At 42.1% G+C, this 15,799-nt stretch overlaps 1 protein-coding gene across 3 annotated transcripts in view; it reads left to right on the top strand.

Annotated features, from left to right (window-relative positions):
* DPYD (dihydropyrimidine dehydrogenase) overlaps positions 1-15,799 on the top strand; it is a 533,115-nt gene that overhangs the window by 432,080 nt on the left and 85,236 nt on the right. The window contains exon 19 of one of the 3 annotated variants that reach the window (XM_066623609.1): positions 8,993-9,078. The exons of the other annotated variants lie outside the window; for them this stretch is intronic. Within the exon in view, the coding sequence (XP_066479706.1) occupies positions 8,993-9,009 (17 nt within the window). The 3' untranslated portion in view covers positions 9,010-9,078. Of the gene's footprint in view, positions 1-8,992; positions 9,079-15,799 lie in introns of those variants that run through there. 3 annotated transcript variants of the gene reach the window in all.

Genomic DNA, 15,799 nt, shown 5'->3' with positions numbered 1-15,799 from the left:
ACTGCCCATCAACTGCTGCAGGTAAACTGTGTGGTGGGGGTGCTATATTGGACTTTGCCCAAAAGTGTCCAGCAACCTGGTGCTAGGATTGGTTAGTAGTAGAGATTTCTTTCTATGGGAAAAAAAAATTAGGGCTCCAATCCTATCCCCAGCCACCAGCACCTATGCAACCACACCAAAAAGGCACAATGCATTCAATGATGGGGAGGTGACCTAAGGGCAGATGGGAGGAAAGTAAAATTTATTTTTACTCTGCATAAGCCCTGGGGCTGCCTATGGGTCTCCTCAGACATATGCCATGTCTTTTGGTGGCATATCCGAGGAAAGAAAAGGGTCAAGGATGTTTAAAATGGAGGATATAAGATCCAGCGCACGCCATTGTCACTGGATCCACCGCCTCCCCCTCTCCTCCCACACAGTTATTCCTCCAGTCTTCCCATTCTTCCCTCTCCACAGCCTGGCCCCACTACTGACTTTCTGGCGCCAGGGTCTCCCGGCAGGCCACAGCCAGCACCACTTGTCATTTCCAACAACAACCCAGTAGTGTGCTACACAGGGTCGCATTTTGTGATGCCATAGGTTGGTTTGCATTGCTGGAGCACTAATTCGTGCAGCGCAGTCCGATCATAGGATTGGGCTGCCTTTGAGATATTGCACATATTCTATTATGTTTCCTCCTACTTCTTGAGATCAACTTTGAGGATGTAGAATCATATGTTTGATTTTAACTTGAAGGAAAGATGAAATAAATGCAATATTGTGTAAACATACATTTGAACATTCAGGATGGTTTGGAAGGGATGTCTGACTGTACCATATTAGCAGTAGGTCACCACTTTGAAGGGGCTTGATAATGGCCTGTAAAGTTGGGAGCAAGGGGTCACACCAATGGCAGTAGAGAATGCGGGAATGTGCCGACTCCTTCAGCACTAATGATCCTACCCCTTTGAATATTCTGCTTTCTTTCATTACACTCTAGGTCTGATATATGGTTAATGCATCTTAGTTGCTTTCATGTGAGGAAGTGACCACCTGTATAGTTGAATATCTGTGGAGAAGCCAAAGTGAGACCTTGTCTTTTCACTTGCATTGGCCACTGATTCTTCCACTGTGTCCTTTGTAAGGGATGATTCTGAAGTCTCGTTGCTCTTAAAATGCTTTGATAGCTCCTGATGAAAGGTGCTGGTTCCATGCAAAGATTGGCTGAGTCTGGTGTGAACTGTTTTTAGATCAAATAGGCATGTTCTTTGTGGGCACGTGGAGCAGATTTAATTCAACTCCGTTTTGATCAACCAACGTTAACTCCAAAGAAGCATTCCGCTGAGCATAGTCAGGCATACTTTCATACGATTACCAGCTTTTCTTTCATGCGGACCAGGGGACACACTGCATGCAGAAATAAAGGACCCTCCTCACCCTCTGAGATGCCCTTGTTAGGTAACAATTAAAAACGATCAGATGGAGCAGCTCACCGGAATTCTCTTGCCTCTTTTTGTGTGGCTTCTGAATAAATGAAACAGTTCGGCTAATCCTGTTTAATTTTCAGCAGTGTACAACTCAGAACCCAAACACAACTTGCAAAAACCTGAAGCCAGCATAAAGAAGGGTGGGTATTAGGCTAATTAAACTGGTTGTTGGGAACCTGCCTCCTTCTGAAAAAATGACTATAATTTTCTATTAACAACTGGCATCAGTTAAAAAAAAGAAAGTAATCTGTGCAAAACAGTAACCTGTTTACTAAGGCAGTGCAAGACACTGTTGCATCTCTTTCAACTCATTGGCTACCCAATATACTGTATCAGCATTGTTTTTCTCCCTCTTTTTTGAAACCAGTTGCAACAGAGTTGCAGTTGGAACAGGGTCCATCTGGGTGCCCAGCTGAAAAGGCTCTCTCCCACTCACCTTGTCACAGAGGATCTGAAGGAAGGCTTCAGTACTGGAATTAAAGTCCTAGGCAGGTTGAGGAATGGAATTCCTGAAATTTTCTACCTATTGGTCCTCTAAGATAGTTTAGATCAGGGTTGTCAAACTCATTTCATACAGGGGGCTGAATAGCATTAATGACACCTGCTGAGAGCCGGAAGTGACGAAGTGGTATCATTAAGTGGGTTATGACCACTTTTTTCCTCGGGAACTCATTAGCTGCAAATGACAGAAGAGAAAATATGCAAATCTTGATCGTATTTTCAAAATGTGGGCGAGCTCAATGTTCATGTAGGCAGCCCTTTCAGCAGTGACACCTCAGGACAGCTCAACAGCTGAGAGCAGCTGAGGGTGGTGCTTGGAGAGCCTGAGGGCCAGATAAAGAACTTCTGGGGGCCACACGCCTGGTGTGGATATCCTAATATGGTAAGTGGCTATCTCACACAGTTCCTTGGCTGTGTGGCCTTTAAAATAGTCATGTTTGGCAGTGTATAGGATAATAAATGTTATCCATTTGTGTCCTGAAGGGTAGATGTATTGTGCAGGTGTAGTGTAGTAGGCATAGGTACAAAGGCAAATGCAGGTATCTCATATGCAACCAATAGCGCTTATTTGATGTAGGAAGGATGTGAGCTTCAAATGTCCTCCCTAAATTTGTTTCTTGTGAAGTATATCAGGTAGAGGCAATCCTGTGAAATGGTCCTTATATTATTTATAAGATTTTATCACATTAAACTAGAGGACACATGTCCAAAACCTGACTCCCAGTCATTTATTTCAGCATTTCAAATTCCCTCTAACCTTCCTCTCCTTTTGTCTCATTTTTTTAGATCATGAATCTGAGCAGGGACTTCTTCTGTTTTTGTATAGTGTCTAGTATCTACTAGGTAGGGCAAAATCCAAAATGGCTTTCCAGTTTCATTACCCTATTTGAGGATAGTGAAACCAGAGAGTAAATTCAGTTCTTGGGGGGGGGGGGGCCACTGGGGAAAAAGAGAGGTCTTCCTGGCAGGAATGGTACACCTCTCAGCAGCTTTACAGCTTCCATTTTTAATTTCCACAAGTCTTCTGGGAACTATGCTGTATGTTGACATTGCATTGTTCTTGTAGGACTTACGGAAAATTATTTTTTTCATTTTATATGTATTACATACATACATATATATATACACATACACACACCCACACATACATACATATGCATACATACAAAACCACAAGACCATGATGTTATCACCTTTATCTAAACACCTTTAAAGATATATATATATCTCTCTTAATTTATATAATATATATATCTCTTAATATATATAATAATTTATATATATATAAAGCAGTAACTATTAAAACTGTGTTGAAAGTTCTCTGTTGAGAACTTACTGTTCAAATGGCAAATTCACACACCCCCCAAAAAATTGAACAGTATGTTCTCAGCTGAGAACTTTCAGCATAGCAGACTTGATGCTCGATAAATAATGTATTATGATGAACATATTATTTTGTTTATGAGACATAAACAAATGTGTTTTTGAGAAACCAGAATCATGCTTGAAGAATAGTAATGGGACAAAGATAAGGTCTTGTTGTATTGTTAATGTATAGCATAAGATTCAATCTGATATTTGCAAATGCTTCCAATGTCCCATAATACTGGGCCTCTTGTGATATTCAGTCTCACCTAGACGGTAGTTATGTTTGGTTCATTCTGTTTTTTGAAGGAGTGAAGTGGCTTGCCTTTGCTTATTAAAAAACAGAACACAAACTCGGAGTTTCATTAGTACATTGCAAATTAAAAGGCAGTGATAAAAAAGTGGCTGCGTTGCAAGTATAAGCTTCATTGACTCTCTCTCTCTCTCTCTCTCTCTCTCTCTCTCTCTCTCTCTCTCTCTATATATATATATATATATATATATATATATATGAAAACATTAGGAAAGGGATATTTAGCAATCATTACAAAGCCATAATTACAAGAACATATTCTTATTGCAGAAGAAGATGCCACATCTGTGATCCCATGTTTTCATGCTGTGGTAGTTGTTAGCTGAATATCCCTGTTATTGCTATTCTGCAAGCAAGCACCATTCTTGAAACTGATTGATGTTTAGGAATAAAGCACATTTATTACATGTTGCCAGCTCTAAGGACCAATCTTACAAACCAGAATGCCTTCACAAAAATGATGATGCCTCATCTTTCTGGAACTAATCATTGTAGAAGAAAGTTAAAAAGGTGAAAACATGATATCTCTCCCCCCCCCACACACCCCACCTTGCCAGACAACTTTCACTGCATTGTATCACCATTCAGCTACAAAATAATGATGGTCTTTTATCTGCCAAAGGTGACATTGGTGGAAAATGTCTTTATTCCACCAAAGATACAGACAGAGAAATTAGTTTGTACTGTACTATATAAGGAGTTTTTTTCTACATGAGGAGTTGACATGGGAAGTGAATGTTTGCAGGAGATGAGGGGCACTTTGTATCAAGTCAGATCGATGAGATGACTCTCCAGGGCCCAGAAGAGGCTCTGCCCCCCCCCCAAACTCCTTCTGCTTGAGATATAAGAACTTAGAAACATCCCTGCTCAGTTCAATCAAAGCCCCATCCAGTCCAGCCAAACACATACTCCTGAAAGCCCACAAACTGGGAATGAGGTGCAGAGTTCCACTCTGTTGTTTGACTCCAGCCCAACAATTGTTATTCAGAGATATACTTCCTCTGATGGAGGGTCTCATTTCTGTTAAAACCAAACCCCCACCACCAGCAATTAAAAGAATCAAGAAGGCATGCCCCTTTGATTGCACTAATTAGTATGCAATAATTGTGGGGTAGGTAGCTGCAGTGGCAGACCTAAGGGAGGGCAAGGTGTACAAATGTCCCAGAGAGGCAGTGATTCTGAGATTCAGGAAAGGGGCGCCCACAGCACACTAACAATTCCCAGTGAGCTGACACTCTAGGCAGCCTTCTCATCTCCTTTGGAGGAGAGGAAAGGGGCGACCAATAGAGTCAGTGGGCTGGGAGTCACTCACAACTTTTAATTTGCACTGACTCTCTAGACTGCTCTCTCATCTCCTCCAATAAGGAGAAGAGGAGGGAGTGACCCAGTCCAACCTTAAATCGTTGCTGAAGAGGCAGAAGCTCACTGCCTCTCCAACTGCGATTCTGGACCATGTCTTTTATCTCCTTGTAGAAGATGAAAGTTGCTGCCTAGACTGGCATCGTGCCCAGTGTCCGGTCACAATACCACACCGCCTCTTTCAAGGAGACAAAAGATGCACTCTGAGAGCACTGCTTCGGGCTGTATCTTTCCTGTACTTGCAGGAGAGGAAGGGGGCAGCGCAAAGCAGCATGGAATTCCACCAGGAGTAGACTTGTACTCCTGGCACGATTCTGAAAGCAATTGCAGTGACATGATGATGTCACTGCATTTACTTCCTGGTCAGGGGTGGGAGTGGCAAAAAAGTGGTGTCCTGGGCACAAAGAAACCCAAGAACACCACTGCATAGCTGGCTTGGACATATACCTGTAATCTGAATCAGCCCTATAAAAATAAAGGAGCAATCATAGATTTTATTATTGTTCTGTGTTTTAGGTTGTTTTGCTTTTAAACTAGCTTTTTAACTCCAACTCTAGTTAGTCCCTTTTTGTGCAACAATTTTTTTCCCCATTTTGTTGTATTAGTGAAACTATTGTTCATCACCTCTAGTCCAGCCTCCTGCATTGAATCTGGCTCTTCTTTGAGAGGTGGAAAGAAAAACATAACTGATTCACAGGGTTTTTAAGCAAAGAATTTAGTTTAACACTCTGTAATGTGATGAAGGCCCATTTCTTTGAACATTGTTTTCTTTAAGTCTTGAAATTACAGCATGTGTCAACCACTCTGTTTCGTGTATACGTGAATATGGAAATAAACCTCTCTTAGAATACACCCATTTTATCCTGCACTGTACTCGCAGCATATTATGAACTGTTTCAGTTAACAGACTTGTAGCCCAATTCTATCTGCCATTTATAATGGCAGAACTCGCATTCTGCTGTCGTAAACAGTGCGGCACCACCATAAATGGTGGACTGCTGCCGAACACAAAGGAGCAGCTAGTGGAAACAGCCAGCATCTCCCCTCACATGCCAGTGGCCCACCCACACTGCACCACAGCAGGTAAGAGGGCAGCGGGAGTGGGCTGTAGACAGTTCATGGGAGGTTCAGAGCGGGGAGTAGTCCAAACCAGGGGTCCATTTGAGGGCAGCAGGAGGGACAAGCTTGGCAGCAGTCGTGCATGCCAGATGCTATGCCCAATTTTCCAAACGGTCCCTCCTTCTTCTTTGACTTATGCCAGCAAGAGAGCTGGTGTCTGTCCAAGGAGATTCTTAGGCAACCTATTGGGAGGTAAGTAAAAAAAAATTTTTACTTATCTTTTAATGGCCATCTGGTTGCTCCACCGCCATATCTTGCAGTTTGCAATCCATTGACTTGTTATGGACTGGCAGGGAAGTTAATTGGGCTGCCAGAATCTTTTGTCTTATGATGTTTATCAGTAATAGCATTGGAAACATTTTTTTAATAAAATAACTTTGGATTGTATCCGGAGAAAGTTACAGTAAAAACCCATTGGAAGTACAATGCTTCCTCCTTATCTACGGTCTTGCTATCCACAGATTCCACCATCCACAAAGACCATGGGGCAGTCTCTGTCACTCCTGGAATTGACTTCTGGGTAGCACTCAGGCACACGAACCTCTCCATTGGGCTTGCTGCGCTCAGCAGAAGCATCTGGAAATGCTTCCTTGATGCATTCTGTGGTGTGGTAGGGCCAAGGAAGGGGGTCTGCGGTGTGGTAGGGCCAAGGAAGGTGTAACCTGGTAGTGGTTTCAGGAAGTGCCTGAGATTGCCCTGCATCCCTACAGCCAGCACAGTTTGAGGCACTTAGGTAGGGGACACAATTTTTCAGAAAACATTTTTAACATTTTAAAGCAGACTTGAACATATATGGATTTTGACATCCTTGAGAAGTCCAGAAGCAGAACCCCTTTGGATGCTGAGGGCCCACTATAATGAAACTTACGTCTGTCATGATTAACTTGCATCATTGATTTCAGTTGTATTTATGACCCAAAGCCATCTCAGTTATTCTGCTGGAACACGTGTTCTTGCGGTGTAACGCTCTTCACAGCTGTGTCAAACACAAAACACTGGGGAGTGTGGCCTGGCTGGAAGAAGCAAGCAGCCAGGTCCATGTAGCAATGGACCTGGGGCACCTGCCACCACAGGTAAGACTGCTTAGTAGGTGGGGGTGGAATGGGATGGGCAGAATGGGAAGGCGATGGAAACTTACTCAGTTACTCAGGGCTAGTTTAAAATGGTCCTATATACAACAAAAAGAAGTTCATTATGACAGTTGAAGGTTTCTATCCTGGGCTTTACATCAGTGTCAGAAACCAGAGGTTTCCACACAGAAAACATTAGTACCTGTAGAGAACAATCTGCTTTTGAAAAAATGGAAGATTTTGCATTTTACAGACTGTCTTGTCTCTATTTACTTAGCTATGTTCCCACTATATCCCCTGGATTCAGATTATATGAATAATCTGAGTACGCCTCAGAGATTAATCAGCTAGTGCTTTAGTGGACTGTGTGATGAGGGTCAATTTTAATTGGTGATGGCAAATTTTACTCATTAATAAGGAAAAAAAGAGATAGTTTTTTACTCTAACAATGAGTAGTAGCCTCATGCCCACCCTCTTAAATTATTACTTATTTCATACTGCTTTAAAAACTCCACAAGGAACCTATATTGTGGCTTTTGTAAAACGTGTGTTTATCTCAATTGAATCTACAAATTAGGTGATCAATTAAAATTGTTGCACTGGATGGTGCAGAGTTACACTCATTTCATTTCACTCTCCAACAATCTTATGAGGAACATTAAGCAGCACAATTGTCTGGTTTGCACAAGTCAGCTAGACAAGTTTTGTACAGAGCCAGCCTCACCATACTCATGATTTCCTAGGTATATCAGAATCAGGCTTGTCTACAGACTGTGATGGATGCTCTCTAAATTATTGACTACAGTTTGAGCCTACTTATCCACGAAAGCATTCCTGGCCTCAGAATGCCTTTTGAATGCATAAAAAGTCACTTCCAGTTTTAACGAAAAACCAGAAGTCATGTTTGTTTGTTTTTTTGCTTTAGGAGTCATTCTGAAGCCCACAGAGACAGTGGGCAGATATTCACAGCATCTGTGGGCTTCAGGAACTCTGGAGGGCTTCCTGAAGCACACAGATGCTGTGTACATCTGCCCACTGTCTCTGTGGGCTTCAGAATTGGTCTGAATTCAGAATTCACACCAGCATTGAGCCAGATCTGCAGATATAAAATCCGCGGTTAAGTAGGCTCAACCTGTATATAGGCTCAGCCTGTAGTCAGTAATTTAGAGCGCATCCATCACAGTCTGTAGACAAGCCTGATTGATTCTGATATACCTAGGAAAGAGGCTTGTCATCTGACCAAAACGCAGAATTTCTTCTTTGTTTGCAGGATGGGCAGTGCAAGGAGAATGTTCTTGCTAAAATGTGATGAGACTAAAGAAAATTTATGATCCTGCTAGTGAAGTGAAGTAATGTTGACCCAACTCATTCTAAGGGCATAGGTAAACCACAGATGCCATTTAAATTAGGTTAGGAGACATTTTCTCTCCGTCAAAAACCTTGTGAATTGTCATTTTGTGAGGTGGTGATCGGTGATCTTTTACAGCAAGTTCTCATTGTCCTTACCAAATACAATTTGGAAAGTGGGAAGCCGTCAAAGTTAATTTGGTGACAAAAACTATGTGTTCTGTAGTGCAGATATAGGGGACTGGGAGGTGGCTTCTTTTTCCAAAAGGTTCGTGAACATCTCGTGTTCACTTTTCAACTTCCATATGGGTTGCAGTCTTCCAGATTTTTAAATATAAAAATATCTTCAGTTTGATTATAGTAATTTGTGAAGGTAACTCTCTCCCTCTCTGTGTGTGTGTGTGTGTGTGTGTGTGTGTGTGTGTGTGTCCTAAAACATGTCTGTACATTAGTTTTCTTCTGCATATAAATGCATTCATTGGCCATTTTGAAAGATGTGCTTGCTCCACTGTTTCATTAAGCTGCCGCGTTATCAGGTAATTGTTTAACCATAAAGCCATCGCACTATCAAAAGGAAAGGTGAACTAATGGCATTTGCAAATGTCAGGGATTATCTTAACACTTTTATTATAGTTTATAAAAAGAAGGTTCAGGGCATTCCATGGCAATTATTTCCACAGAAATTGGTTATTTAAATAAATTGCTAATTATCTGGATATGACAGTATTGAAAACCCTGCTAATGAGTTATGTGATAAGTGCAGCTTTTGAAGGCCACCTACAGGTGGATGGGAGCAAAAGCAATATTGAATTAATATCCCAAATGAGGAGGTGGATGCAGATGTCTTGTTTATAATATTTACATTCATCTGTGCTCGCACTTCCCAAATGTCATGTTTCAGACTGCAAGTATATGAAGAATGTTCTTGTTAAAGAAGGTTAGATTTAGTTTCCTTTCTTTGCTTGTTTACCCTAATCCTTAAAATGTCTAGTTTAATTAGTATTTACAGTGATGTGTTTACCGTAAGCGGATGGCAAATGTTCCTATTTAATTCCCATTCTGCCATTTTGAGTGCTGATACTTGCTCTTCATTCATTTCTCTAAAAGAAAAAAAAATTGCGTGATTTTCTTCAGCAATTTTATTAACTTCAGCAAAAGGAAGATAATTGCGCATTCTAATGGATGTGATCCTAAGCATGCTTTTGGTGGAAAATGATTCCACCAAAATCAATGCAACATAGGCTGAAATCCTAACCAACTTTCCAGTGCTGACACAGCTGTGCCAATGGGGCTTGTGCTGCATCCTGCAGTTGGATGTCACTCACGGAGGCTTCCTCAAAGTAAGGCAATGTTGTTTCCTTACCTCCATGCTGCATTGCCCTTACCTCAGTGCTGGAAAGTTGGTTAGGATTGCGCCCATAGTATGTTAGTTGTGAGTTAGGTACTCTTGTCCTTTCTCTAGTGAATGATGTGGAAATATGCACCATATTTATTTTGAAATATAACCCACACCATTTTGAAGTTTTGGCACTGGTATTGAAAAATCTAAATAGTCCACTAAAATAATTTGTCTGTTTGTTACTACCTTCAAGGGTCTCACCTCTCTGTCCAATGGATGTTTATCTCTCAAAAGGTAGGCTCAAGAAAGGGGCAAAGATTTTGAATCTTCCAAGTGAGAAAGTTCTATAACCGTGGGAAAGAGGCAGGCATCAAGAACAGCTATGTGCCTTTGATATTTGAGCCTGGTGCCTACATGGTATTACAAAGTGGGTGTGCTTGGATGACATCAATGATTACAGTGATAATAGGTGATTATAATGGGAGGAGTCAAAAATTTAAGGTCCCTGGTTCAAAACTAGACCCTGAGTGGTCCCATCTTACACGCACACATGCTCACCAAATGCCCCTGCCCCAGAGCCAATCCCAGATACAAAAGAGGCATGAATCACATGTGTGGAAAAGAAACTTGACAGGAGGCTATTTTGGATCATGAGATTTAGACCTTTACTTACTCACCTCTCACTCCCATGTCAAAGTGGAACTCCAACAAAACTAGCAGCTATCCCTTCCAGACTTGTAGGAATTAAATTATTTATAGCTTTATAATTTGGGCAGCCCAATCCAATGTAAATCCCCAAGCGATGACGCAGAGGCCCTGGCACGGGCTACGCTGCAGCCTGCTGGGGATTTTTGGCAGCGGGAAATCTCCTTGGAGTAACGGGACATTTTTCTTCTTGCTCCAGGGTAAGCCCAAATAGCTAAAGTGGGTCAACTCGGACCTGCACCAACAATATTACTAATTAAAGTCCACATTGATTCACGCAGGCTGATCAGGCCTAGGAAGGAGGTTTGGATATGGCACACACTTGGCACTGCCAGTCCTGCCCCTGTTCTGGGCCCAATCTTTCCCAACCCTATCAAGGCCCCATTCAGCCCTCTCCTGCCCTTCCCCCACTCCTGCGCTGGACTTACCTGCTGTGGTGGAGCTCCAAAGGAAGGCTTTTGTAATAGGGTGCGCTGGCAGACCGATACCCTGAATGGTGGCCAGATGACAATAGAGAACCAGTGCAGATATTGAAATACTTATGCAGTGTGCTCTTTGGCCACCTCTCCCAAACCCACACATCCATGCACACACTTACAGATGGATAGAGCTCTGTTGCATTTTCTTTTTAATAACAGCTGAGTATCCAAAATTACCCTCAGTTCACTAAAAATAAATTGTATGTTTAATATTATATTAGCTTCTTAGTTTATTCTTAGTTCATGTTTAATATAGTGTTGAGTGAATCTTAAATTTAATTTTGCAAGGAAGATCCATGCTGTAATTACTGTAACATAAATAAATTAAAGCTAAAGTTTGCTTTGCTGTATGCAGTACACTATTGAGAATTATGATCCAATTTCATTCTTATGCCAGAAACACTATACAATAGTTATTGCAGGAAGGTGTTTTTTTTTTTCCTATGCATGTTTTGTTTTTTGTTGATAGGGCAGATAAAACAAAGACTTTAAATTCTAAATTGTGTGCTGAAGAGAATGTGATGGAGAAGGTGTGTGTGTTACCTACACACATACATATGCTAATCATATTTATCAGCCTAGTGAAAGCTGTTATCCAGGTATGCCACACTGAACATTAAGCACAAGGCATGATGATCATATATCCTTCACACAATAAGGTGTATTACATCTGTTGTGATGAACTATATCTTCATTGAGGTCTCTGACTTGCCCCTGGTACAGTCCATTTAAATCTATATATTGCATGAATGAGAACTTGGCACCATGGTGAATCTCGAGTCTCCGTCCCCATAACTCGACTCGTACATTAAGACACGAGTACATTACATTAAGTACGTACATTAAGACACGAGACTTAATGGGCACCCTTTGCTGACTCGCCGCCCCCCCCCCCCCGAAAATTCCTGAGTCACTTTGAGTCAGTGTCTTTTGGATCAGGGGCAGGAGGTCTGGTCTAGAGGGTAGAGCCTCCATTTGCCGGAAGATTAACATCCACAAGGTCGCCAGTTCGAGGCCACCGGCACCGTGCGACCTTGAAGCAGCTGGCAAGCTGCAGCTGAGCTGTTCCATCTGCTCGGAGCGTGGGAGGATGGAGGCCAGAATGTTAAACCAGATCGGAGTGTAACATCTTGAATGTGGTGGTTCTTGAAAGAGAGAACCTTCTTTCAATTTGTAAAAATCCCTGCGTGGATTTAATAAGCCTGCCTGTGTAAACCGCCTTGAATAAAGTCTTGAATAAAGACCAAGAAAGGCGGTATATAAATACTGTATATTATTATTATTATTATTATCAGGCACACCAAGGCACAGACCTAAAGGGACTAGAAGGTGTCCAAGCTAAGCAAGCCAGGATGAGGCAGGACGGACTGCTGGAGGGGACAGAAGCGACAAGCAAGAGGAGGGTCACACGGCAGCAGCTAGGAGGCTTACGTTTAAGGGTACAATCCAATCCTTTGCAACTCTACTCAGAAGTAGTCCCATTGTCAGTCATTCAGTGAGGCAGCTTCTTCCTCCCAGGTAGCAATGGGCAGAGTCATGAGGAACTGCTTCCTGGCTTCTCTGCCTCCTTTTTTCCCCTCCAAGCAATCCTAAGGTAAGAATCCCCATGGGCTCCTCCTGCCCCCCTTGTTCAGAGGGAAAAAAGACCACTCATCCTTCATCCAGTGATTCAGAGATGGACAAAAGAGCCTGCTCTCTCGTTCTTCTCCCCTCCTGCTGCTCAATGCAAAACATTATCCCTTCCCTGCCTCCTGGCTGGAGCTTGCCTGCTACTGCTTGCCCACTCTGAATTATGGCCCCACAAAGTTTTTCAAGGGCCAAAGAAAGCAAGCATACCCAGATACAGACTCACTCGAGTCTGCACACATGAGGACTCATTTCCTAGTCAGATACCTCAGACTCAAGTCAGTGTTGTCAGCTGACTCAACACAGATGACTCGAGTGTACACAAGTCAGCAAAAAAAGTGTTTTTGCAACTCAGACTTGAGTCATCTGACTCGAGTTCCCATTCCTGGTACACTGCATTGTCATTTATGTAGCAGAAAAGCTGCAGACTTGAAGGTTCATTGGTGGTCCATTGATAGTAGGGTTATTACTCATTTTGACTAATAACTTTATTTCAAAGGCCATTATTGGATATAGCTAATCAATAAGTCACAAGTCAGAGGTTGGTTGGTGGCTCCATTCCACCTTGTTTGTTCCTTTTCCGGATTAAATGGAAGTTTAAAAATGGGAGGCGGTATAGATATTCATAAAAACCTACCAGTTGTGTGATTCCACGTAATAGGCATTTAATTTTAAATTACACCCATGTCCTCTGTGAACACAGGCGTAGTAGGCATTTTATCCTATGTGTTATCATAGTCTTCTCTAAGGGCCCAGTTCTGTCTGGGCTTTGCACTGCAGGAATTTGTGTTCTGACAGCAGAATACCTTTATAGTGGTGTAAAAGCTGAGAGGCAAATGGTGAGAGGCACAGTATGCGTCGCAGTGACTCCCAGGGGTTTTGTTGCTCGTGGTAAATTGGCAGTGAAGGATGGGAGGGGGATTTGGATTGAGAATGGCAGGAGGCATGTCAGGAGAAGGAGGGTTGAATCCTGGCAGCATCAGCATGTGCCAGGATCCTATCCTATATATAGCAGCTATATATCAGGCATAGGTCCAAAGACAACCTTGCGCTTCCAGGAGGCCTACAAGGGCTGCTAGCGTGCCTCTGTGGCACGCTAGCAATGATTGCCAGGCTTTCCCCGCCTGTCAGTCAGCAGTAGGGCTTTGCTGCCAGCTGATTGGCTAGCCAAAGGGGGTGGGACGGACGAGCTTTTTCCAGCGCACATGCGCTGAGGTTTTATTTCCTGATTGTCTCCCCACCACCACCACCATTAGATGCATTACGCATCCTGTTGGTGCAGTTGTATCATCACCAATGGTGAGGGATAGGATTAGGCTGTAATTGTAGTTACATGAACTATTGAAAGATGACATGATCCTACATTCTTACAAAGAAATTCTCATGTGATGGAACCTCTTTCTTTGCAGGTTTTATATCCTTTCCCTTCACCAAATCTAAATCCCGGCTTAGTGAAGAACTAATCCACTAATTATCATCATCCCAGGTTTCACCTCACTTTGACAGCCCAAGTAGACTTTAGACAGGGTGTGGCATGTGGCTAACACTCACCCAAGACTCTTACATGCATTTTCTGGGTAAAATTTACTAAAAGGAATGTGAGATGGATCTCTGCACCTTCAGCATTTTTTGGGAACAACCAGTATACTGGAGGCAAGTACCAGGAAATAGTGAGGACACTGACATCTGCCATGAGTTTCTTTTCGTAGGCATTAATGGAGAAATGTGTGGGTGAGATACACACAGCTTCGTAGCAGCTGCTCAACCCCTGTGCCATCTAGTTAGGCCCTCAATCATTTAATATGCCATTTCCAACAAATAGATTTTTTTTGTCATTGTGCAATATTTGGAAAATAATAATAATAATAATAATAATAATAATAATAATAATAATAATAATAATAATAATAATTCTACCCCAGGATACCATGATTCTAGCTCATTTTTTTTTTCTGCAATTGGACTATAGTCTCAAAATCAATGTTTTTGCAGTGTGAAAGAGCAAGTCCTACCAGTATGACTTTAGGAAAACTCTTTGTATTCCTCCCTGTATCATTAAGATTGATTTTGTTAAGCAAACTGCAAATATCAAGCCATCCATTAATGCCCAACGGGAGTTCTTTGCCCACTCTCTCGTCCCTTTGTGACTTTGTGTTTCGCTGTGTTCTTTGCCTATGCTCTTTAAGGTTTTTCAAGAATCTCCAATACTGGTCAGACACTGACCAGAGTTCCTACAGAAACCTATAGTGGAAATACTTACTCCCCCCCCCTGCAATTGGGGTTAAGTGCTTAATTAAATTTCCTTTTGCTCTCTCTTTGGCTTCAGTAACTCTTCTGACCGTGTAAGATGTGATTTAATTGTACAAGCAAGTCTGTCTAAAGTAAATCTTCTCATTCTTTAACGCTGGTGGTTCTCTGTCCCTCGAAGATGTGTTGAAGGGCTGTACCGATCAGACAGCTTGAGTTCTGGTTCTGGAGCAGATGTTGATGGGACACAAGTTCAGTGCTAAAAATGGAGGAAATGCTGGCACAGATAAATAATGAGGAGGAATCTATGCTGAAGCAGCTAAAGGTGGCATAACCCTAGAGGATAATTCATATGCTGAATCAGGAGCAGATGTCAATACAGACAGCTTGTCTGAGTGTTTGGATGCTGATTCAGTAGCAACTCGCATTGATGGGATGGGCTTGTCAGACATCCTGTTTGTAAAGACCAATGTTGACTGTAAAAATGGTGGGTTATTAGAGGGAGGTGACATTTTGCCAGAGGCAATGAGCACAGAAGAAACATCTTTTTTTAAAAAAAATGACAACACAACAGATTTTTTAATGTTCTATTGAAAAACCATATCAGCAAACAGATTCTTGCTTTCAAAAATTCAGTTAAATAGCCTCCAAATACATGAGACAGGTTAGACCCTCTGTATTGCTTACTCACTATGGTGCAGTGAGGTAGCAAATCTTTTGTTGTGTCTGGAAAGGGCGGCGTTTGGCAGCCATGTGATTTGTTGAAGGATCCTCTTCCCAAAGTGGTAGTAGGGTCTGTGCAGTTGTATTGTGCATGTATCTGTTATCACTAAAATTCAGATCTCCACTGATGGAATCTAGTG

The sequence above is a fragment of the Tiliqua scincoides genome, chromosome 4 (assembly GCF_035046505.1).
Source record: "Tiliqua scincoides isolate rTilSci1 chromosome 4, rTilSci1.hap2, whole genome shotgun sequence".
NCBI lineage: Eukaryota > Metazoa > Chordata > Lepidosauria > Squamata > Scincidae > Tiliqua > Tiliqua scincoides.
This window is presented reverse-complemented; position numbering and strand designations above follow the sequence as displayed.